The following is a 23608-nucleotide window of genomic DNA, read 5'->3' as shown; positions in this document are numbered from 1 at the left end:
GCATCTTCAAATGAGGAACTTGTATCGTTTAGCTGGGACGCTAGTTGATATTGTCATCATGCAGCAGTTACGTAATGATAAAATCGTCAACATCCGATTCGGGAACAGGCATGGCTCATTGCAATGTAAGGGGCGGATCGATATTTACAGAATGGTTACCGGGAGGAAAATGGACGAGGGTCATGCTTTTTCAATATCAGTCAAGGGGAGGGTTTAGTATTATTATAATTGTTTTTAAGTAGTCCAGGGGAGGGTAATGTAATTTGTAGTTGATGACATTTCAATATTTCTCTGTGTTTTAGAATGAGTTGCTTATTAGGCTATATATTCGTGTGCCCGATGCAGCTCCTCATCTCTGATTCTCCGCTGGTCAAGCAGCTGGGCAAGCAATATCAATATCAGTATAAGCTATTTATTGTGGTCTCAATCAGAATACTACGAAGTACATGATCTGAGAAGCACAAAGCAAAGTTATATTTCTAAAGTAGCTGCTGGGATTGTGTGAATAAAATTAGGCTGCATTAAACACTGCAATGGATATTCCAACCCTGAGCTCTCACCTGCTCTGCTCTTGCTGATCATAAACATGTTGTGTGCTGCTTAACCAATGGCTGTGCTGTGTAGTGCAGTTCAGGAAGAGAATCAAAGTTTTTTCCAATAATTATTTTTGATTAGGCCTAGTGCAATAAATGAAATATATTGTGTGCGGACTAACCTATAGCCTATGTTCTGTGTAGTTTGAGAAGGGGAGCGCGAAGATGAGACGGAGGACCGGAGGTCAACTTTGATAGCTTGCTACTACTATAATTGATTTTGTTAAAAACAATATGTTTCTTGTCCATGATGTATTAATCAACGTTATTGATGGCTTTTTGTTGGAGCCTATTTCTTCCTATTTAATAAATAAGAGGTAGCTCTACCAGTTTGACAGACAAAATTAGGCTATCGGCTGCTATATCCTCCATGTCAATGAAGGGCTGTTTAAATTAAAACCAATACTTGAGTTGAGATGGTATGCCATAGGCCTACCTTTTAGTAAAGAAAATTACAAAAAGCACATGCCTACCCATTGTTAGCTTAATAAGATTCTGAAGAAAATAAAACGGATCCGATAATATAAAGTGATCTATAACAGCGCTTTGGTCCACGCCTCTTTATGATAGAAACAAGCTGAAAAATACCAGGAAAATAATCTGATGCATATGGGAACATCATTGTTTCTTTTCTTTGTCATTCAGAGGCTGACTTTGCTTGGGAAGTAATATAATTATGTTACTATCAATTGATTAAGATATTCACTTTCTGTACAATACAAAACAACGCAGACAGTTTTTAGGGAAACACTTGACCTCTCGCTGGATTAAACCACGGATGAAGAATAGGCAGCAGTTGAAACTTAAATTGTTATGTGTCGGTAGGAATACGCTGTCTGGGGTGGAAATGTAGTCCTAACTTTTCAAAGAACCATGCTCAGATCCCTAATGACGTCTCAGATTAAATGATTTGCAAACAGGGACAGTTTCGTTTGCAAAGAAGACACACGGATTTGGCATTGGAGAAATAGGATGAGACGAACACATAGGGCTATCTCTCGGGCCATTCTTAGCCTGTCATTTTGGTAATTTGTCTGGAATTAAAAAAATATTCCGCTAATATGTAAAATTACGTAGAATTGCATGACATTTTTATGAAATGCAATTTTTTTCTTGGACCTGCAAATACGATTATAGAGTCATGTAATGCTTTTACTATAAAATAAGGGTCCGCCGCCCTGTGCGATATCAAAATTCCTGCTTTGCTATCTAATGCTTACTGGACGAAGAACAGTTTCTAAAACTGCATATCTAAGGCTCTGGTCTGTCCAAGTAGTGAGGTTAAATGGTAGACATGTTCTCTGATATCCACTTAGTTTTAATTATAATTTTGGGTATAGGAGAGGTCACTTGTTTTTTTTTCAGGGAGGGTTTAGGTAAAATGTATATTACTGAAAGGAGGGCCATCTATTTTCACTTCAGAGAGGTCCGAATTTCCCCATATAACCTATTATAAATAACGTTGGAAGAGGCGAAGCGAGAGGCCAAACTCAACCAAAAATATGTCTTCTCCAGCAGGTGGGGTTGTTTCGTTTCTTTCGCTCACCTAACAAGGAGTTTTTGTATGAAGGTTAATAAGAGTGTCGAAATGTGGTCATTTTTTTAAATGTAATGGCTTATTTACTATTTATTTCGAATAGAAGTTGTGTAATGCTTTACTTGCTGCGAGTTTACTGATATAAGTAGAACACGTGACATCCCGGCAACTTTGTGAAAATACATTTTATATCAGTTGCCTCGAGATGGCTATGCATATTTCATGACATGAAGCTAGTAACATAACATCTCTCCAATAAATTCAGGCGGTTGATGTCAACAACTATCATCGAATATTCCAAAATGTATTAAAATAATGAGATGTAACTTATCCACCAATCTAAAAAAATGATTTTTTTTTATAAACAGGTTTTAGAAAAAAGAAAGGCTAGCTCTAAACCTATGAATGCAGTCTTTACAATGAACGTTAGCTAGGTAGCTCTAGCCTATTCAGCAAAGCCAGCACCACAATCGCAGACCTTCCAAAGTCAAATCTCTGTACAGAAGTTGACCTAGCTATTGTGGGTACTTTAAACTCCTGGATGTCACCCTAGACTCCTACAATTTTAAAGCTAAAACCCAGACAGATCTATAGCTGTGAAGTATGTTGTCTTCAGATGGGCAGATATCAAGCAGACCAGGGAATATTTTCACTGATGGCCTGCTACATCGGCACAACAGATACAATACCACCCAGCACCGTCTTCAAACGGTCGGCCCAAAGTTGTTTGACACAGCTTACCCTGATTAATTTTTCCACTGCGTATCAGAAAATGGGAATATGGACAAAAAGATTTTAAAGGGTGGTATAAGATTTATTTTTGCTTTGCTGTGAAGGACCTTCCGCTTGTGCTGATTCTCAAAGGAAAGACAGACCTGCTTGACTCTGATATTATCAATGAAGCTTACAGAGACAGTCATATTGTTCTGTATCTACCTGCCACCTGACTTTCCCCCTTTCCAGCAGCCACTAACCATGGAGTCCTTTAGGCCCTTCAAGACACTTTTCCAGTAATGCATTTCACATTATATGGTTTTTGTTCATAGGCACATGGTTGCCACAGTGTTGAAGCAGACGTATGACGCTTTTGAGACTGAGAGGACTGTAAAGGATGGGTTCAGGAGGACAGGTATCTTTCAATTTGACCCACATGTCATGGCTGGGTCAATGTGGTGTGGGGGGGAAGAGATGAGGCCTGAGGTCAGTGCTGCTGGACCCTGTGATGACGGGCCAACGGAAGAACAACCCAAAATTGTGTGTCCGAGACCATGACAAGAAGGCAGTAAAGCAAGTTTCTTTCTTAAGTTCCCTAAAAACTGATGCTTAATTTCCGCCAAAACATAAATAATCATTTTAAAGTCATGGCTGTATCAGTACATGTTTTTGATCTATTGATTTACAGGAGGAATCTGATGTCAAACTGGTGCTGCCTTGGTCATCCCTGGCAGTTTCTATGCCATCGGAGTCTGTTGTGAAGCGAGAGGGGATATTTGAAGTGGTGCTTAAAAAACATGAGGAAATTAAGGAGGAGGAGTTGAATGTTGTGTCAAAGATATCCTCAGTAGACCTTCATGTCACGGACTCCAGTGAGGTAAGGAGACAGAACTGCACAACATTTTTTAAATAATGCCAATAATCAATACTGGATGATCATTATCAAGTAAAGCCTATCGACTGGGAGGGCAAAGGGGCAGGTGCTCGGGCACAGGTAGATCGCTATCTGTGCACGTGCCTGGTTTACCGTGTGGTCTAAATAAAGTCATGTTGCATCATTGATTGAAGTAGGACCTATTCAATAAAATGACATTTTCTAAATCTCAATTCACTGGAAAATCTCTCCTCATCACACATGACGTGTGATGAGGTATCCTCTTTAGTGCCCTATAAATTCTCCATAATAGTTTGGATGGGCCATCAATCTCATTGCAGAAAACAATAACAAGTGTTACATTGATGGATGGGTGTAGACTCGCCTGTTCAAAGCCAGTTCCAACTGTCACTAATGACGTCAGGCCAAACATGAAGGATGGTCCTCGAGGCTGAACATGGAGGACTGTCCTCTCAAAAAAGGTGAACGATTTATTGATAGGCCTTCACTGCACACCAGGACATAAAACGGCAACATAGCCTATGACTCGTTTTGAGATCAGACCGTTTGTCGCAAGTCGGGTCTAGATAGTGACATCAATTATTTAGAGGGATAAAACAATAGCCTTTTCAGGCCACAGAAAAGAAGGCAAGGCAAGAAGACAACATAACTTCACAGTTTCCTTCACTTGATGTTGGCAGTCTAAGCTATTTTCCTTGGACATTTGCCCCTATGTTGCAGAGACCGCATGTAAGCTATAATAGGGTAATTTTCAGGGGGACCGTTCTTAATAATAGGAGCTGTATCTGGACTATGTCATCCTTTAACCTCAAAGGAACTCAAAACCAAAAACACTGAGGTCCCCCCAAGCACCTACTCCACGACGCCTCCCTCCCTATCCCTCAAAATGTCGCTGTTAGTCTGGATCAATATCAGCTCTTACGACCCTAGGGCAGCCGCGGTGGCAGTGTCATAGTGTCTAGTCTCCATAAAAGTTTGTTTGTGTTGTGGAGCGCAGGGCGGACCTGACTCATAACTCAAACATATCAAGCACAGAGAAGCCCAAGGATACGGGTGACCGGGTCGCATCTGTCTGGGGTCTGCGTGGGATGCTCCCGTGGGTTGTAGACTCACTCAGTCGGCATCTTCATTGGCGACCGAGAACCACATTTTTTCACTGTAGGCTAAAAATTAAAATAGCCTATTAAAAGTTAGCCTAGTTTGTAAACTTGGTTGAGGCAAAACATAGACCCAGAGTACTTTTTCATAATGAATAGCAAGCCTGAAACTATCTGACTGTAGCCTATTTGATGATTAGGTGTTTTTCTTTATCATTAAAAATGTGTACATTTTCATGACATTTATTATTTAGGCTAAACACCTGTCAAATTGTGAGACCTATGATGACTTTGTGTCAGTTTCTGTGTGTGTAGGCCAAAGGCTGGTTGAAGCTATTTTGATTTGATTAGGATCCCCATTAGTCAACGCCAATGGCGACAGCTAGTTTTACTGGGGTCCGAAACAACGAAAAATACATTACAGAGGAAGTAATTTACAATTTATATCCATTTAAAAACCTTAACATGTAGTATGCGTGTGTCTTCATCTATCAGTTGCACATAGTGTAGGCATGTCAGTGCATACTTTACACACATCAAGTAGGTCACATGGGATGGGGGTGAGGCGTTTTGCCATGAGGTGTTGCTTTATTTGTTTTTTGATAGCAGGTTTGCTGTTCACTTGCGCAATATGAGATGGAAGGGAGTTCCGTGCAATCATGACTGTGTTATACTGTTTCCTTGAATTTGTTCAGGAACTGTGGACTGTGAAAAGACCCCTGGTGGCATGTCTGGTGTGGTAAGGGTGTGTGTCAGTGCTGTGTAATGAGTTATCTATGCAAAGAGTTTGGTAAGTCCAACACATTCATGTTTCTTACAAAAACAAGAAGTGATGCAGTCAGTCTCTCTTAGCCAAGAGAGTGGCATGCATAGTATTGATATAACCACAAGAGGGCGAAATTGTGTCATAAGCAAGTCTGCTCTCAGAGGTTTAGAACGTTATTTGTCGAACACTAGAGGGCAGTCTGTTGCTTTCAAAAAGAAGTATATTGAAGTAGCTGTTGTTGGCGCTGAAATTGTCCATTTCACATGAGGTCATGGATAAAAGGGATCCAGCTTTTGCCAAATGAACATCAAACCTTAACCTAATTCTCCTAACCTGCTATATTAATTATTCTAACTTTCTGCTCAAATTCTCCTAACCTGCTACTAAGAGTCAAATCTGGCCATGACCAATTCAGGATGCCTGAAACTAATTTGAATCTGTGGATAAGAGTAGGGGTTTTTGTGCCTTGACTTTTTCCTCATTTTGTTGTGTTACAGCCTGAATTTAAAATGGATGAAATTTAGACTTGTTTGTCACTGGCCTACACACAATAGCCCATAATGTGGATTATGGTTTTAGATTTTTTTTTACAAATTAATTTAAAATAAGAAGTGGAAATGTCTTGAGTCAATAAGTATTCAACCCCTTTGTTATGGTAAGCCTATATCAGTTCAGGAGTAGAAATGTGATTAACGAGTCACATAATAAGTTGCATGGACTCACTCTGTGTGCAATAATAGTGTTTAACATGATTTTTGAATGACTACCTCATCTCTGTACCCCACACATACAATTATATGTAAAGTCCCTCAGTCGAGCTGTGAATTTCAAACACAGATTCAACAAGAAAGATCAGGCAGGTTTTCCAATGCCTCGCAAAGAAGGGCACCTATTGGTAGATGGGTAAAAAAAATGCAGACATTGAGTATTCCTTTTGAGAATGATGAAGTTATTAATTACACTTTGAATGGTGTTTCAATAAACCCAGTCACTACAAAGATACAGGCGTCCTTCCTAACTTTGTTGTCAGAGAGGACGGAAACCGCTTAGGGATTTCAGTTGAATGGCTGTGATAGGAAAAAACTGAGGATGGATCAGCAACATTATAGTTAACCCACAATACTAACCTCATTGACACAGTGAAAAGAAGGAAGAAGGGATATAATACAAATATTCCAAAACATGCATCCTGTTTGCAACGAGGCACTAAAGTATAACAAAAAAAATGTAGCAAAGCAATTCACTTTTTGTCCTGTTTGGAGCAAATTCAATACAACACATTACTGAGTACCACTCTCCATATTTTCAAGCATAGTGGTGGCTGCATCATGTTATGGGTATGCTTGTAAACAGGGAGTTTTTCAGGATAACAAATAAAAAGAATGGAGCTAAGCAGAGGCAAATTCCTAGAGGAAAATCTGGTTCAATCTGTTTCCACCAGACACTGGGAGATTACTTCCCCTTTCAGCAGGACAATAACCTTAAACACAAGGCCAAATCTGCACTGGAATTGCTTACCAAGAAGACAATTAATGTTCATGAGTGGCCGAGTTACAGTTTTGATTTAAATCTGCTTGAAAATCTATTGCAAGACCTGAAAATGGTTGTCTAGCAATGATCAACAACCAACTTGACAGAGCTTGAATCATTTTTTAAAAGGATAATGGGAAAATATTGTACAATCCAGGTGTGCAAAGCTTTTAGAGACTTACCCAGAAAGACTCACAGCTGTAATCGCTGCCAAAGGTGATTCTAACATGTATTGACCAAGGGGTATGAATACTTATGTAAATGAGACACATTGAAAGTCACTGAGCTCTTCAGTAAGGCCATTCTACTGCCAATTTTTGTCTATGCAGATTGCATGGCTGTGTGCTCAATTTTATACACCTGTCAGCAACGGGTGTGGCTGAAATAGCCGAATCTACTCATTTGAAGGGGTGTCCACATACTTTTGTATATATAGTGTATTTCTGTATTTCATTTTCAATACATTTTCAAAAATGTCTAAAAACATGTTTTCACTTTGTTATTGTGGGGTAGTGTGTGCAGATTTGTGAGAGAAAAAATATATTTAATCCATTTTGAATTCAGGCTGTAACACAAAAACATGTGGAATAGGTAAAGGGGCACTGTATTTTCCCATCAAACAAAATGAATTCAAGACCATGTCAATTGATTTCTGATTGAGGGGTGTTATACTAGGCCCACATTTCTCTGTGGTTCATCTAAAGTGACTCATGCTGTCTCGACTGTTAGGCTAACGGGATATGGTTGAGGGGGACAGTCACTCTGTGCAGTGGTGTAAAGTACTTACGAAAAATACTTTAAAGTACTACTTAATTCGTTTTTGGGGGGTATCTGTACTTTACTTTACTATTTATATTTTTGACTACTTTAATTTCACTACATTCCTTAATTATATGATGTATTTTTTATTCCATACATTTTCCCTGACACCCAAAAGTACTCGTTACATTATGAATGCTTAGCAGGACAGACAATGGTTCAATTCGCACACTTATCAAGAGAACATCCCTCGTCATCCCTACTGCTTCTCATTTGGTGGAATCACTAAACACAAATGCTTTGTTTTTAGATTATGTCTGAGTGTTGGAGCTTTACCCTGGCTATCCGTAAATTAAAAAATATATATAATAATTGTGCCGTCTGGTTTGCTTAATATAATGAATTTTAAATTATAAATGTACTTTTACTTTTAATACTTAAGTATATTTAAAATCAAATACTTTTAGACTTTTACTCAAGTAGTATTTTACTGGGTGACTTTTACTTGAGTCATTTTCTATTAATTAAGGTATCTTTACTTTTACTCAAGTATGAGAATGTTGTACTTTTTCCACCACTGACTGCGTGATAGTGACTAATAACGTTATTTTTGTGCGTTTTCTGATGGTTCTGTCTGGTCTATGGTCACGCTTCTCATGGCCCTCGGGTACCATCTTCTATAGCCTCCAATCTCTTAAATCCCGTTGACTCTTCTCAGCAGGCTATCAAAGAGGTAAGCTACATATAGGATAACAGCGCATGACATCCGTTTCTAATAAGTGACGGTGTGTGTGTGTAATGGTGTACGTGTGAGTGTGAGAGAGATTTGTTCATCTCGATTCTATCTATCTATCACTCTCTCAGACACACACACACACACATAATTACGCTTGCTCTCCATGTTCACACTCCACAGGGCGCGTGTCAGGAAGATATGTCCTAGTGCGCTCGCCGGTTGTTTACTTATTAAACGCCTGCTGCTGCTGGCTCCCGGCGCGCCCACGCAACGCAGCCCTCTCTAGCCTTGTGGGCTCCTTTTTCGTTTTTCCTGTTTTTCCTAACGCTGTTAGATATATGTCGCACAAACCCATTTCTTGGTGAAGAGAATATGGCACGGAGAATATAGCACAGAAATGACCCAACTCTTAACAAAGCACCTCTCCACGATTTGGAAGACTAACACTGTTGACCTTCGACAATTAACTCAATTTACATCCTCTACGTTAGGCTTACAAGTAAGGTCTTCAACTTCAACTATAGGGTTTTCTACCATCGAGGTGCTTCGTTAAAGGATCACTATTTTGATTTAAGTCAGACAGGTCTGTCGGCATATCTGGCATCCATCCGAATTTAGAGGTCAGATATTGGATCAGAAGACATATGGCCTATAGATAGATTAGCTAGGGTAGACCAGGACTAGTACAATGTTGGACTCTCATTCCTTAATAAGAAAAGTAACATTTGATTGATGATTCCTCCATTATCTGGTCAACCATTGACAAATAAATCAATGTATTCTCACACTGAGTGTTGTTGCTGTGAGACGGTCCAGTTGAGGCATGGGGTAATGGACCGGGTCACAATTCTGTAGACAAACACCATCTATATCAGCTGTCTAAGCGGCTTGTGCACTGCTTAACTCTCCAATGCGGCACCACTCAGTTTCAGGCTGATTAGCCCTCGCATGAAGAATGACACGACTAAGAATAAGTTACCTGTAGTGGGGTTTTAAACGCCTACACTTTTGCGCTATTAAGACTGTAGCTTTTATGACCCGGATTTTGAAATGTGGTAACAAAAGGGCAGAGAGAGAAATGAGAAGAAGACGAGGAGGGGTGGGGGTTCTCGTGATGTCGCTGGAGGAGAGAAAAAAAAACGTCCGCTCGAGCGATACAAACTCAACTATCACAGCCAAGGACCAGGCGGCACAGAAGACGGAGCATGGCACGCGATATGTCTCGCAGATTCAGGTACGTCAGAAGTTCTTCCCCGAATTCATTTGAGAGAAGAGATGTGAACGCTAGAGCATGTGTCGGTTTTGATATGCTCGTGACACGGATTACCTTGTAATCATCCTTTTTCGAAAATGGCATTTTATTGAATGTTTTGATTCAGTCCACTGAGGGGTGTGAGCGATGAATTCGAATAGTTGAGGGTGGAAAATATTGCATGCTGCGCATTGGATCTTACAGAGCATGACAAGATACAATGTCTTGGAAATTCGATTTATGCTCAATTATAATTCCACGAGACTCTGTGCAACGTTGTTCAAAGCTCCATGTCATCAGACTGGGTATCAAGGATTTGTTCAGTCGTGTCTAATGAAAGGAATATACTTTGCCATTGATTGGTTTAGGAACTCAATGAGATCCTTTCACGACCGTGGAAATATCAGCACATAGCTCCAGTACCCTACATAGCTTATCAGTAGCACCTACCTGTACGAAGGCGTTTCCTCAGTAATCCGCTGAGTTAGTGAGCTCTCCAGGGTGCTGAAATGGGCTTCTCGACAGCTCGGGTTTCTCAATGGACGGTGGGAGCGATGCCATTATCTCATTTAAGATAACATAATTGCCCCTTGTGGGATTAATGATAGTATATATAGTTTGCAAAGGGGTAAGGTATTAGCCTTATTTCTAGAAGGAATGGTGTGTTGGCTAATAGGCTATGAACCTCATTAATCCAAGAATATCCTCCTGTTCATTGTGAGGGCCACCATTATTTTCAAACCCATGTATTGTAGAGACTGCATGTTAACTGAAACGTTGCATATCTGTTGCTGCCTTCACAATCTTGCTCGATATTTTATGACTGTGTTTTGATCTCTCTCCAGGTGTGTTTGGATGTGCTCAGGGCGCTGTGTTCCCCAATCATGGTCATTGGGTTAAACGTGGATATACTGAAAGACAGCCAACGTTCCTGCTCAACTGCCAGGAACAGATAGTATGTCCGTGTAGCTGGCGCCGCTCACGTGATGCGGGATATGGCAAGCGTAACGATGGCTTTCCTCATGCTCCTGTGTCTCCCGACACTATTCCTTGATGTACTCGTGCTGTCCCACAAAAGCAGCATCTTTGAGCGATCGGCGGTCCCGCGGGCCACTCCCCGCTCCGTGGCCCGGATGGACGGAGACGTGATAATCGGGGCCCTCTTCTCAGTCCACCACCAGCCGTCCGCCGAAAAAGTGGCCGACCGAAAGTGCGGGGATGTCCGTGAGCAGTATGGCATCCAGCGGGTGGAGGCCATGTTCCACACCCTGGACCGGATCAACGCCGACCCTTTCCTGCTCCCCAACATCAGCCTGGGCTGTGAGATACGGGACTCTTGCTGGCACTCCTCTGTGGCCCTGGAGCAGAGCATCGAGTTCATCCGGGATTCCCTCATCTCCATCCGGGACGACAAGGACGGCTCCAAGTGGTGCATCGACGGGACGCCATCTAACCAGCCCCCGCCCTCCAAGAAGCCCATCGCTGGGGTGATCGGGCCGGGCTCAAGCTCCGTGGCTATCCAGGTGCAGAACCTACTGCAGCTCTTCAACATCCCCCAGATTGCTTATTCCGCGACCAGTATCGACCTGAGTGACAAGACGCTCTTTAAGTACTTCCTGCGGGTCGTGCCCTCTGACACGCTCCAGGCCAGGGCCATGCTGGACATAGTCAAGCGCTACAACTGGACCTATGTGTCTGCGGTGCACACAGAGGGTGAGTCACTCAACTCACTCAAAACACGGGTTCAACTTCTAGGATAGGATTAGACCAAGTAAGGCATAGTCAGACTAGCACAGATTTGGAGAGGTTTTGCACATGCTGTCAAATTGATTTTGTCTACTCTCTGTTTGGGTTTGAGGTTGAAAAAATTGGGATTATGATAAATAGGCCTAGCTATTTATATGGTGGTGGATTGTGAGCGTGGTTTGTGAACAGTTAAGCACTTGCTCCTAACTTTGTGTCCTCCCTATGTGTGTGCTTCTGTGTGCATTGCGTTGAAGGGAAACTGTAAAACTGGAATTCCCTCTCTCCAGACAAACCTATACATCCTGTGCAATGTAACTATCCATACACACACCCCAGGTAAAGTATGGGGTTGTGACCTATATTGGATGTATGTCACAGCAATCTGCTCTTCCGCCTTTTATCACATCCACACTCCAGCAACGCATCCGATCTCTCAAGCCACAATTCAGTCTCACTGTTGTCAGTGTTCTCTGACTGAAAAATGTATTTTGGTGTTTATTTGGATCTATTTATATTAGAGACAATTAGATTGGACACTAGATAGAAAAGATAACCAGTCAGCGCGCGCTCTCTCTCTCTCTCTCTCTCTCTTCTCTCTCTCTTCTCTTCCTCTCTCTCTCTCTCTCTCTCTCTCTCTCTCTCTCTCTCTCTCTCTCTCTCTCTCTCTCTCTCTCACTCTCTCTCTCTCTCCTCTCTCTCTCTCTCCCTCTCTCTCTCTCTCTCTCTCTCTCTCTCTCTCTCTCTCTCCTCTCTCTCTCTCTCTCTCTCTCTCTCTCTCCCAGGATGTTTAATTTGATGCTAATTCTATTCCATTAGAAAATAACAGGCGGGCTCTCCTCTCTCTCTCTCCTCTCTCTCTCTCTCTCTCTCTCTCTCTCCTCTCTCTTCTCTCTCCTCTCTCTCTCTCTCTCTCTCTGTCTCTCTCCTCTCTCTCCTCTCTCTCTCTCTCTCTCTCCTCTCTCTCTCCTCTCTCTCTCTCCTCTCTCTCTCTCTCTCTCTCTCTCTCTCTCCTCTCTCTCTCTCTCTCTCTCTCTCTCTCTCTCTCTCTCTCTCTCTCTCTCTCTCTCCTCTCTCTCTCTCTCTCTCTCTCTCTCTCTCTCTCTCTCTCTCTCTCCCAGGATGTTTAATTTGATGCTAATTCTATTCCATTAGAAAATAACAGGCGGGCTCCATCATCTTCATTATTTGCATTTCTAAGCATGTCTTAATTAATCAACCAGCCTATCCATATTTAACAGGGGCACTAATGGACTGTTTCCCCCCTGCATTTGCTGTTCTTGTGCTGTGCGGCGTACTATCAGGCTGGGGTTACAGGTAATGTATCTCTATGCGAGGAATCATATAAATAGAATCCGTCTGGTCCGCTTATTTACATAACACTTGAAAGAAATGTCTGCTCTAGTAATTCTAATTCTATGGGTGTAATCAATACCTCCAAACGTCTCCCCCTGTTATGGATATCGATAGAATTAAACTGTGTTGAGTGTGTTTCCATCATATTTAACCCATGGTTGTGAGGGATTTCTAAGCACCTCTGGCAATGCCTCTCAACGCTGGAAATATCAGCACATCGCAATAGCAGCCCACATTAGCTTCTCAGCAGCACCTGTCTGAATGCGTTATCGGTGGAGTTTGTCAGTGCGCACACCAGTAGCACTCCACAACGCCGACACACACCGCTTAAGCTTGAATCACAGACAACTCTTTCGCCAGTTTTATCACAACTGTAATTGGGAGAGGATACAATTAAATGTGAAGATGGCTAAATTGTAGTTACATGTAAATCTCTGCCATTAGCCATTAGCCGAGACTCTTCAGCCTAAATCTCAGTGAAATGTAACCAATGGAGTGATCAGGTAATGATTGAAAGGCAGAGTGCATCTCTGCTCTGTAGTGGCCACTGATGAGCTCTGGGAGTTGTTAGAGGGATATGTGATAGACAGGCCCTAAAGGGAGGGTTGAACTCTGGATCACCTTGAAAAGGCAGAGCCTAGAAACCAATAGGGGAAGCACAAAAGCTCAGGGGTCACGGTCAGGTTGAAGGGCATGCAGGCAGAGCCAGGAGAGAGTGGAGGTGAAGTGCCATGAGGCACAGCTAGGGGGTGCTAGGGAGCTGACCTTCACCATGCCTGCTAGGTATAATATTGAGTGTATGGTAAGGTCAATCGTATTTTGTGTACTTTGAGGAATGGTTGTTGTTGTGAAAATTGTGGGGGCTGTGAGGTAAAAAATGTAGTGAATTTGTTAATTGATATGAAAAATATGACTAAAATGTCTCTTGCTGGACTGAAATCTTTAAATTGAAATCCTTTGAACTGAAGGGGTTTAGAATTGATCAACCATAAAACGAATTCACCTGTTCAGATAGCTTTAAACAGCAGTCACAATGACAGACAGCACCTCCCCCTCCCCAAACAGCAGCCATCTCTCTCCGCCACCTAAGACAAGTAAAAATGCAGCATGTTGCCCATAGCAACAGCTAAGGATCTGCGATTGCATAAATTACCTGGCTAGATTAACATAAATCGTTTCAGTGAATGGGTGTCAATATGCCTGCTTTCATCCATCCATCCCTCCCTCCCTCCAACCTCAATCGAAAGAGAAAAATAATTGGATATCATGATTCCCATTTGCCATCAGGAAAATAAAACGAGGCAATTCAAAGTATCATCAAAGGCTATGTTGGAAAACTAACAATTGTGGCCCAGTCTAATAGCACCCCTAGGGTAATGCATTAGTGTGCTGCCAATTCAGACCTATTTTTCCCTTGTCAAGCACAATCAGACTGTCAAAAGAGCACAATGTGCTTAGGAAGATGCCTCCATTTTTCAGAATGAGACAGGTGTGTGTAAGGGCCATGAAAGCACTGCATTAACATTGCAGACAACATCTTCGATTGAAACCAGCACTTTGAATATACACAATAAAACAGCGTCCTCTGTGCACAACTAGGGCTGAGTCCAAAATGGCACCATATCCTCTATAGTGCACTACTTTTGGCTCTGGTCAAAAGCAGTGCACTACATAGGGAATATGATGCAATTTCAGACGCAGCCTATGTATGTACGTCGGTGTAGGCCGTCATTGTAAATAAGAATTTGTTCTTAACTGACTTGCCTAGTTAAATAAAGGTTACATATGGAAAATAAGACAGCTTTGCAGAGCTTGATTAGGATGCCATCATAGGCAAATATAGCATCCCTCTACCCCTTTCAGCATCCCTGATTGCGATCAGTAGCCACTTGACTCCCTATTTATCTGGTTATATCAGAGGATGGATATGGACTGCAGCACAGTCACAGTCATTCACAGCCTGACGTGTCACAGTCATCAGACTACGACAGTAGTTTTAGCCTAAACTCCCGAAAGGCGAGTGTGTGAGGCGTGTGTGTGTGATTTATTTTAGAATGCATTGTTTTGAATTATAATGACCCAACCGAAGCCGGGCGGGCAGGTTGTCCTCATTGACGCCTTGCTCAATTAGTCTCTATTTTGGCGTTTTATTGCTGGCACTAGTCACACAAAATAAAAAATAAAATGCCATTCACTTTTTTTCGAGCTTATTTGAATTGGAAGAGCTAGCTACGGGTTGAAGCTTTACCATACATGCTAAATAAGACCAAATCATCCACTTATGGAAACACAACATCGCTATCAGCAAAGATGATTGGAGATATGGACTATCCTGCTAGCATACAGTCACTGCTCTCTCTGCCTGTCCCATCCTTTCCACCCACCTCGCTCTGCTTGCTCCGCCCGTCCGTTTCTGGGGAGTTTTTCGCTTTAGTGTGGCTGAATCCAGTCACTGTCAGCCTGCAGGGCCTTGATGAAGTATATAGAGAAATTCTGAAATCACTGCACACTGAAATAGACTGTTAGCTACAACTCAGTGGAATAGATTGAGAGGCTTGGTTGAAATGAAAAGCAATGCTCATAGCCAATATTCTTTCTCATGAATTCTGTGCTACGATTGTGACTTTTTATGTAGGTTTCGTGTCCTATAACGACAAAACCTCCGTTGTAGATCAATGACGAGGATGTTTTTCCTTTTCCTGCTCCAAAATGGTGACTCCTCGTCAGTCATTTTGTGTGTCAAGTGGTGATTAACCCATCGGTTCATCCCTCCACCCTAGGAAACTACGGGGAGAGTGGCATGGAAGCCTTCAAGGAGCTGGCCTCCCAGGAGGGTCTGTGCATCGCCCACTCTGACAAGATCTACAGCAACGCCGGGGAGAAGCACTTTGACCGCCTGCTTAAGAAGCTCCGCGAACGTCTGCCCAAGGCCCGCGTGGTGCTGTGTTTCTGCGAGGGCATGACCGTGCGCGGCCTCCTCATGGCCATGAGACGTCTGGGTGTGGCTGGAGGAGAGTTCCTCCTCATTGGCAGGTAAGGCACATGGCTGTAAGGTACTTATTTTGGGGTGATGTGGTTTTTGTATTGTATTCAATGGTGGGTGCAGGGTGGTTTTGTGCTGCCTGCTTCCCGACACACATGTCACCAAGGCAACTAAGTGGAATTGGAGCAGATACCACTATTTCCAGTGAGAAAAGGTCACCGGTAATGAATCATTTGTATCTCTGTCACAGATACAAAACTGCTTATATGATGCTGTGTCAGGGTGTAGATTTTGTAGACCTTGATAATGCCTGAGAAGCCCGTGTTTCAATACAACTTGGCATGTGTGGTCGAGGGCTGACAAACCGTGCCAATATATCCTCCAAACACCGGCTTCTATGGCAATATCACTTTTATAAGGGTTACCATGGTATTCAAATAATGATTGACATATTTTCATTAAAAAAAATATTTTGATGAATTTATTCATACTATTTCATCATTCCACGAGATATAGTCCAGACACAAATCTAGGCCAAGCCGGCTGGTTGTTCGTTCTATCGGTCCGGTTGCCAGAGACGCAACCCAGTCTTTTTGTTCTAAATCTATGGACGCGACCCAATCAGGGCACATCTTTGGACTTTTTCCACATTTTGTTGTGTTTACAGCCTGAATTTAAAATGGATTACTTTTCAATGTTTTTTTTGTTGTCATTTGCATACACACGTACCCCATAATGTCTAAGTGGAATTATGTTTTTCTAAAAAATGTAAAGCTGAAATGTCTTGATTCAAAAAGTATTCGACACCTTTGTTATGGCAAGCCTAAATAAGTCCAGGAGTAATAATGTGCTCAACGAGTCACATAATAAGTTGCGTGGACTCACTCTATGTGCAATAATAGTGTTTCACGTGATTTTTTAATGACTACCTCATCTCCATACCCCACATATACAATTATCTGTAAGGTCCCTCAGTTGAGCAGTGTATTTCAAACACAGATTCAGCGACAAAAACCAGGGAGGTTTTCAATGCATCGCAAAGAAGGGCACCTATTGGTAGATGGGTAAAAAAAATAAGCGTGGTGAAGTTCTTCATTACACTTTGGATGGTGTATCAATACACCCAGTCGCTACAAAGATATCGGCGTTCTTCCTAACTCAGTTGCCGGAGAGGAAGGACACCGTTCAGGGATTTCACCATGAGGCCAATTGTGACTTGAAAACAGTTGCAGAGTTTAATGGCTGTGATAGGAGAACACTGAGGATGGATCAACAACATTGTAGTTACTCCACAATACTAACCTAATTGACAGAGGAAAAACTGGTTCAGTCTGCTTTCCACTGGGAGATGAATTCACCTTTCAGCAGGACACTAACCTAAAACATAAGGCCAAATATACACTGGAGTTGCTTACCAAGTGAATTACCAAATGAATGTTCCTGAGTGGCCGAGTTACAGTTTTGACTTAAATCTACCTGCAAATCTATAGCAAGACCTGAAAATGGTTGTCTAGCAATGATCCAATGTCTAGCAATGAACCAATTTGACAGAGCTTGAAGAATTTTGAAAAGAATAATGGGCAAATGTTGCCCAATCCACCTGTGGAAGGCTCTAAGAGACTTACCCAGAAAGACTCACAGCTGTAATAGGTGACAAAGGTGCTTCAACAAAGTATCGACTCAGGGGTGTGAATAAATCAAATCAAATTTAATTTGTCCCATACAACAGGTGTAGACCATACAGTGAAATGCTTACTTACAAGCCCTTAACCAACAACGCAATGTCAAGAAAAATACAACAACAAAAAAAGAAATGAAAGTAACAAATGATTAAAGAGTCACAGATTAAAGAGTTGTTGGTTTTTACATTTCTAACAGGAGTCAATAACCCCTAAAAGAGGAATGTTTTGGTTTTTATGACTATGGTGGTAATTGTAAACCAATTCATCAGTTGGTAATTGGCAGCAGTTGGCAGCAGTAAAATAACAATAGCGAGGCTATATACAGGGGGTACCGGTACAGAGTCAATGTGCGGAGGCACCGGTTAGTCGAGGTAATTGAGGTAATATGTACATTTAGGTAGAGTTCTTATAGTGACAATGCATAGATAATAACAGAGAGTAGCAGCAGCATAAAAGATGGGGGGAGGCATTGCAAATAGTCTGGGTAGCCATTTGATTAGATGTTCAGGAGTCTTATGGCTCGGGGGTAGAAGCTCTTTAGAAGCCTCTTGGACCTAGACTTGGCGCTCCGGTACCACTTGTAGCAGAGAGAACAGTCTATGGCTAGGGTGGCTGGAGTCTTTGACAATTTTTAGGGCCCTCCTCTTGCACCGCCTGGTATAGATGGCAGGAAGCTTGGCCCCAGTGATGTACTGGGCCGTACGCACTACCCTATGTAGTGTCTTGCGGTTGGACCTGAGCAGTTGCCATACCAGGCAGTGATGCAACCCGTCAGGATGCTCTCGATGGTCCAGCTGTAGAACCTTTTGAGTATCTGAGGACCCATGCCAAATCTTTTCAGATTCCTGAGGGAGAATAGGTTTTGTTCTGCCCTCTTCACGACTGTCTTAGTGTGCTTGGACCATATTAGTTTGTTGATGATGTGAACGCCAAGGAACTTGAAGCTCTCAACCTGCTCCACTACAGCCCCATCGATGAGAATGGGGGCGTGCTCGGTCCTCCTTTTCCTGTAGTCCACAATCATCTCCTTTGTCTTGATCACGTTGAAGCTGACACGGTCACGTCAAACAGTGCAGCCAGAATAATAGCAAAGAAGCTGCATTTGCGATTGTTTAAAGTGTTTTCCAGTGATGTTGTGGGGGAGACATCCATAACAATGAGGTAATGATGTGCGATTTCGCCTGGCATAGAACATTTGCTCTCTCGCCAGGCCGTTGTTCAGAAGAGAGCCAACTACACATCTAACACAATCATTTCAAACATGTTTTCTATTGACATTTCTTTGTATGCATCGATTAAAATCATGCTTTTTACAGTGTAGATCTAGTATATACTGTAAATTGCCTGGCTGGGCTGATGAGAGAGTGGATTGCGCAATCAGATGGAACAAAGTAAATAGGCTTTTCAACGTCATAGATTTAGATGGTGGTAACTTGTGGAATACCTGTTGTATAATTTAGGATAATCACCTATATCCACTACATAAAACAATCCATAGAATAAGGAACTACCAGTAACACATACTGTACTGTGTCAATATACCAGTATGAAAAGAAAGACTTGATTTGTTTGAATATTTTTTATTGTTTATCTTTACAAATACATCAACAAAGCTTCCAGTTGCTCTTTGAAGTCGAGTCAGTCCCCCTTTCAATTCAATTCAATTAATTTCAATTCAAGGGGCTTTATTGTCATGGGAAACATATGTTTACATTGCCAAAGCAAGTGAAATAGATAATAGACAAAAGTGAAATGAACAATAACAAATGTACAGTAAACATTACACTCACAAAAGTTCCAAAAGAATAAAGACATTTCAAATGTTTTATTATGTCTATATACAGTGTTGTAACGATGTGCAAATAGTAAAAAAAAGGGGAAATAAATACAAATAAATATGGGTTGTACTTACAATGGTGTTTGTTCATCACTGGTTGCCCTTCTCTTGTGGCAACAGGTCACAAATCTTGCTGCTGTGATTGCACACTGTGATATTTCCCCCAGTTGATATGGGAGTTGATGGTAAATTGGATGGAAAATTTAGTTGATGGAAAATTTGATTTGTTTTCAAATTCTTTTGGGGTCTGTGTAATCTGAGGGAAATATGTGTCTCTAATATGGTCATACATTTGGCAGGAGGTTAGGAAGTGCAGCTCAGTTTCCACCTCATTTTTGTGGGCAGTGTGCACATAGCCTGTCTTCTCTTGAGAGCCAGGTCTGCCTATGGGAACCTTTCTCAATAGCAAGGCTATTCTCACGAAGTCTGTACATAGTCAAAGCCTCTCTCGCTCTCTTCCCCCACCCCCTGTCTATCCTCTGATGGGCTCTTCCTTGTGGCAGAGGGCACAGACATGGGTGTCTGAGAGGCTCTCTAGTGTCAACGCTGTGTGACTCTGTGTGACTCCAGCTGTAATTCTTCATTAGAAGAAGAATAGGGGAGAAGGGCAGAGCAGCATTCACAGTGTGACAACCACACATTACACCATCAAGACCTTCAAAGACAAGGACACTCCTCTGTTGTCATCAAAAGATATGCCTAAAACTTGACCTCCACTTCCATCGCCACCTTTTTTCTTGCAAGATCCTGTCTATTTCTTAAAGATGTTTGGGGATGGAGGTTGTTGTAGGGCATCGGTCCTTCTGACTGTCAGGCTTGTGTCTGAGGAGGAGGACATTGATGAGACAGAATGATAGGGAGGGAGTAGATTCAGAGCCATTGTAAGCACCGTTCTCGGTGGATTTGCCAAACTCTTCTCAAATGCTTCTCAAACACTGCTCCATCACCAGGTTAATCTTCTTGGAGAGCCCTTCTGTTCCTCCTCTTATCTAGATGGAGGCTGTTATGTCTAAACAGCAGGGATGGAGGGAAAGCAGTTGTTGTTCCATGGTTGCCGTGGCGCCTAGTGGCAGCCTTGGTAGTTTACTCCTGCGAATTTCTCTATACTTATTTGTGTGTTTTTTTATCTTCATTGTTTTTATCTGCCCTCTTGGTTGCACATAAGAATAAGGAGACTTTTGAAAAGGCCTTAAGCAGCTAACTGACTAAAGCCAACATCGACCCTGGCAACATCTCTGATACAGTGCCACAATGCCTATGATTGTATCTCATGGTTCAGTGGCATAACAAAAAACGTCAAATGTTTATTCACACACACACGCATAGAGAACGTTTTACTATCGACCCAACTGTTTCATAGAGTGTTAGATATTGAGTATATCCCCAGATTGCTTAGTGAACATTCTCCTCTGCTATTATCAATCTCCATTCCTACCAAGGGTAAATGGAGCATATAGATGGAGACTAAATTCTATACTCCTAAATCAACCGGAATTTTGTGCATTCATCAAAGAGCAGATCAATATTTTTACTTTGGCAAACAAACCCTCCGCTCCTGACAGTTTCATTCTTTGGGACACATTGAAGGCCTATCTGAGGGGACCGATCATTTCCTATACTAAAGGGCTGAAGAGAAAACACGGTGCGGAACTAAGTGCCCTTGAATCTGAAATCTCCGAGCTAGAGAAAACCTACCAAAGAGGCCCGACTAAAGATCTATACAGGCTTTTGGTAAATAAAAAACTTAAATATAATATTCTGAACACATATCAAGCTGAGAGGGCCATCACTAAATCAAAACAGCGTTATTACGAGCTTGGAGAGAAAGCTCACAAAGTATTGGCATGGCAACTGAAAGCAGAGGAAAGTAATAGGACAATTAATGCTATAGAAACTCTTACTAATGAGATATCTTTCGACCCTACTGAAATTAATAATACTTTTAAGAAATACTATGAAGAACTCTACACTTCCCAATCAAGCGATGATCTATCAGAGATCTCCTTTCTCTCCTCTCTCAACCTCCCATGCCTGTCAGAGGAAGACAGAGTGAACACTTCTCAGTTCCTGAACTGTTGGAGGCCATTAAATCCTTACCTTCTAATAAATCTCCTGGGGAAGATGGCTTCCCTCCAGAGTTCTATAAAGAATTTAGGGAGCTGTTGGTCCCTTACCTTATGGAGGTACTTAAAAGAGCCGGGAAGACAACTGCTTTCCAGAGTCTTTCTCTCAAGCAGTGATTACTGTAATCCACAAGAAAGGGAAAAATCCACTAAAGTGCGCCTCCTATAGACCAATCTCTCTCCTTAACACAGATTGTAAACTGGTCACCAAGATGCTATCTAAGAGACTGGAGTCATGTCTTCCCCTGTTGGTCAACCCCGATCAGACTGGCTTCATAATTAATAGATTGTCCTCCAATAATCTCAGAAGGTTCTTTGATATAATTCACCTTGCTAACAAAAACAAAATACCTAGTGTCGCTGTCTCCCTCGACGCTAAAAAGGCCTTTGATAGGGTTGAATGGCCATACTTCTTTTGCGTCTTGGAAAAAATTGGTTTAGGTACTGTGTTTGTAAATTTGATAAAATCACTCTACAAATCTCCTAAAGCTAGGATTGCTACCAATGGGATTACTTCCTCCTCTTTCCCTCTCTATAGGGGGAACAGACAAGGTTGCCCAATTAGCCCCCACCTCTTTGCCCTCGCCATCGAACCGTTGGCTGAGGCTATTAGAACGTGCCCTGACATACGTGGCTTTGAGGTGGGCCCCCATACCCATAAATTATCACTCTTTGCGGACGACCTTATCTTATTTCTAACAGACCCAGAACACTCCCTCTCTCACTTGCAGATCCTACTACAGTGTTATAGTTCTTTCTCTGGATATAAGGTCAATTTAGATAAAAGCGAAATCTTACCGTTGTCTGTCTTTGACCACCATGCCATCAAGCACAAGTTTCCTTTTAGATGGTCGCCTATGGGCTTCACATATTCGGGCATAATGGTGGATGGTAACCTGAACAACCTCTATAAACTCAATCTGGCCAGTTTGTTGCAAAAGGTGGAGGGTGACCTTTGTAAATGGATGGACTTGCCTCTCACTCTACTGGGTAGAATCAATGTAATTCAAATGAATGTCCTGCCCAGATTTCTATATCTGTTTCAATCTCTCCCTATCCCTGTTCCCGCAGCATTCTTTTCCTCTCTCGACAAGCTGACCAGACGGTTTATCTGGCACGGCAAAACCCCTAGGGTTGGCCTGGATGAACTGACCCTTGATTATGGTAAAGGGGGGTTAAACCTCCCCAATTTTAGAATGTACTACTGGGCTGCACAGTCTAGGTTTCTGGCTCAGAGGTTTGACAATGGTCCCTCTCCCTCATGGTTGAACATTGAAAAGCTTGAGGTAAATGATGACACTGGGGCAGAATTGTTTTACAAATGGGACAGAAAATCTATAAAAACCATCAGAGACAACCCTTTAATCATACATTCTGTCCTGGCATGGTGCAAACTACATGAGCTGTTCAGACGAGGGGGATTCATTTCCCCTAAAACCCCTTTATGGAACAATAGATTGATCCCTATGTTTTTCCAGAACAGTAACATTAGACCATTGGTCTGATAAGGGGATCACTCTTCTGGAACATTGTTATGAGGAGGGAGTTCTTATGTCTTTTGATCAGCTAAAACATAAATACCACTTGCCTAACAGGGACTTCTTTAGCTACCTACAACAACAAAACTTTATTAGGGTGACTCTCAAGGGACAGTGGAAGCTACCTAAGATGTCACCTATTGAACAACTCTGCCAAGCAGACCAACCACTGTTCAAGACCATTTCCCGTGTTTACGATGCTCTTATGTCAGGACTAACACTGCCTGGGCTAGATAAACCCCGACTTAGATGGGAAAAAGATCTGGGTATTGATCTTGATGAGGGTCTATGGAGTGACCAATGCAGGGATGGTATTACATCCACATTGAACTCCAGATACAGACTGATCCAGTTTCATTTCCTCCATCAGCTCTATATCACCCCATCTAGACTGCACAAGTTCAACCCTGATATCTCCTCCCTATGTTTTAGATGTGGCTCAGATGAAGGAACATTCCTCCATTCCA

General features: G+C 42.1%; 1 protein-coding gene across 6 annotated transcripts in view; it reads left to right on the top strand.

The window, feature by feature from the left end:
• Window positions 1-9487: 9487 nt before the first annotated feature.
• Window positions 9488-23608, top strand: part of LOC129817158 (metabotropic glutamate receptor 1-like) — a 63143-nt gene continuing 49022 nt past the window's right edge. For 2 of the 6 annotated variants that reach the window (XM_055872129.1, XM_055872126.1), the window contains exons 1-3: window positions 9492-9861; window positions 10725-11592; window positions 15759-16011. In XM_055872129.1, coding sequence (XP_055728104.1) covers window positions 10866-11592; window positions 15759-16011 — 980 coding nt within the window. In that variant the 5' untranslated portion in view covers window positions 9492-9861; window positions 10725-10865. Of the gene's footprint in view, window positions 9862-9884; window positions 10425-10571; window positions 10597-10724; window positions 11593-15758; window positions 16012-23608 lie in introns of those variants that run through there. The other 4 variants (XM_055872131.1, XM_055872130.1, XM_055872127.1 and 1 more) reach the window with 4 other exon arrangements.

The sequence above is a fragment of the Salvelinus fontinalis genome, chromosome 20 (genome assembly GCF_029448725.1).
Source record: "Salvelinus fontinalis isolate EN_2023a chromosome 20, ASM2944872v1, whole genome shotgun sequence".
Taxonomy (NCBI): Eukaryota; Metazoa; Chordata; class Actinopteri; order Salmoniformes; family Salmonidae; genus Salvelinus; species Salvelinus fontinalis.
This window is presented reverse-complemented; position numbering and strand designations above follow the sequence as displayed.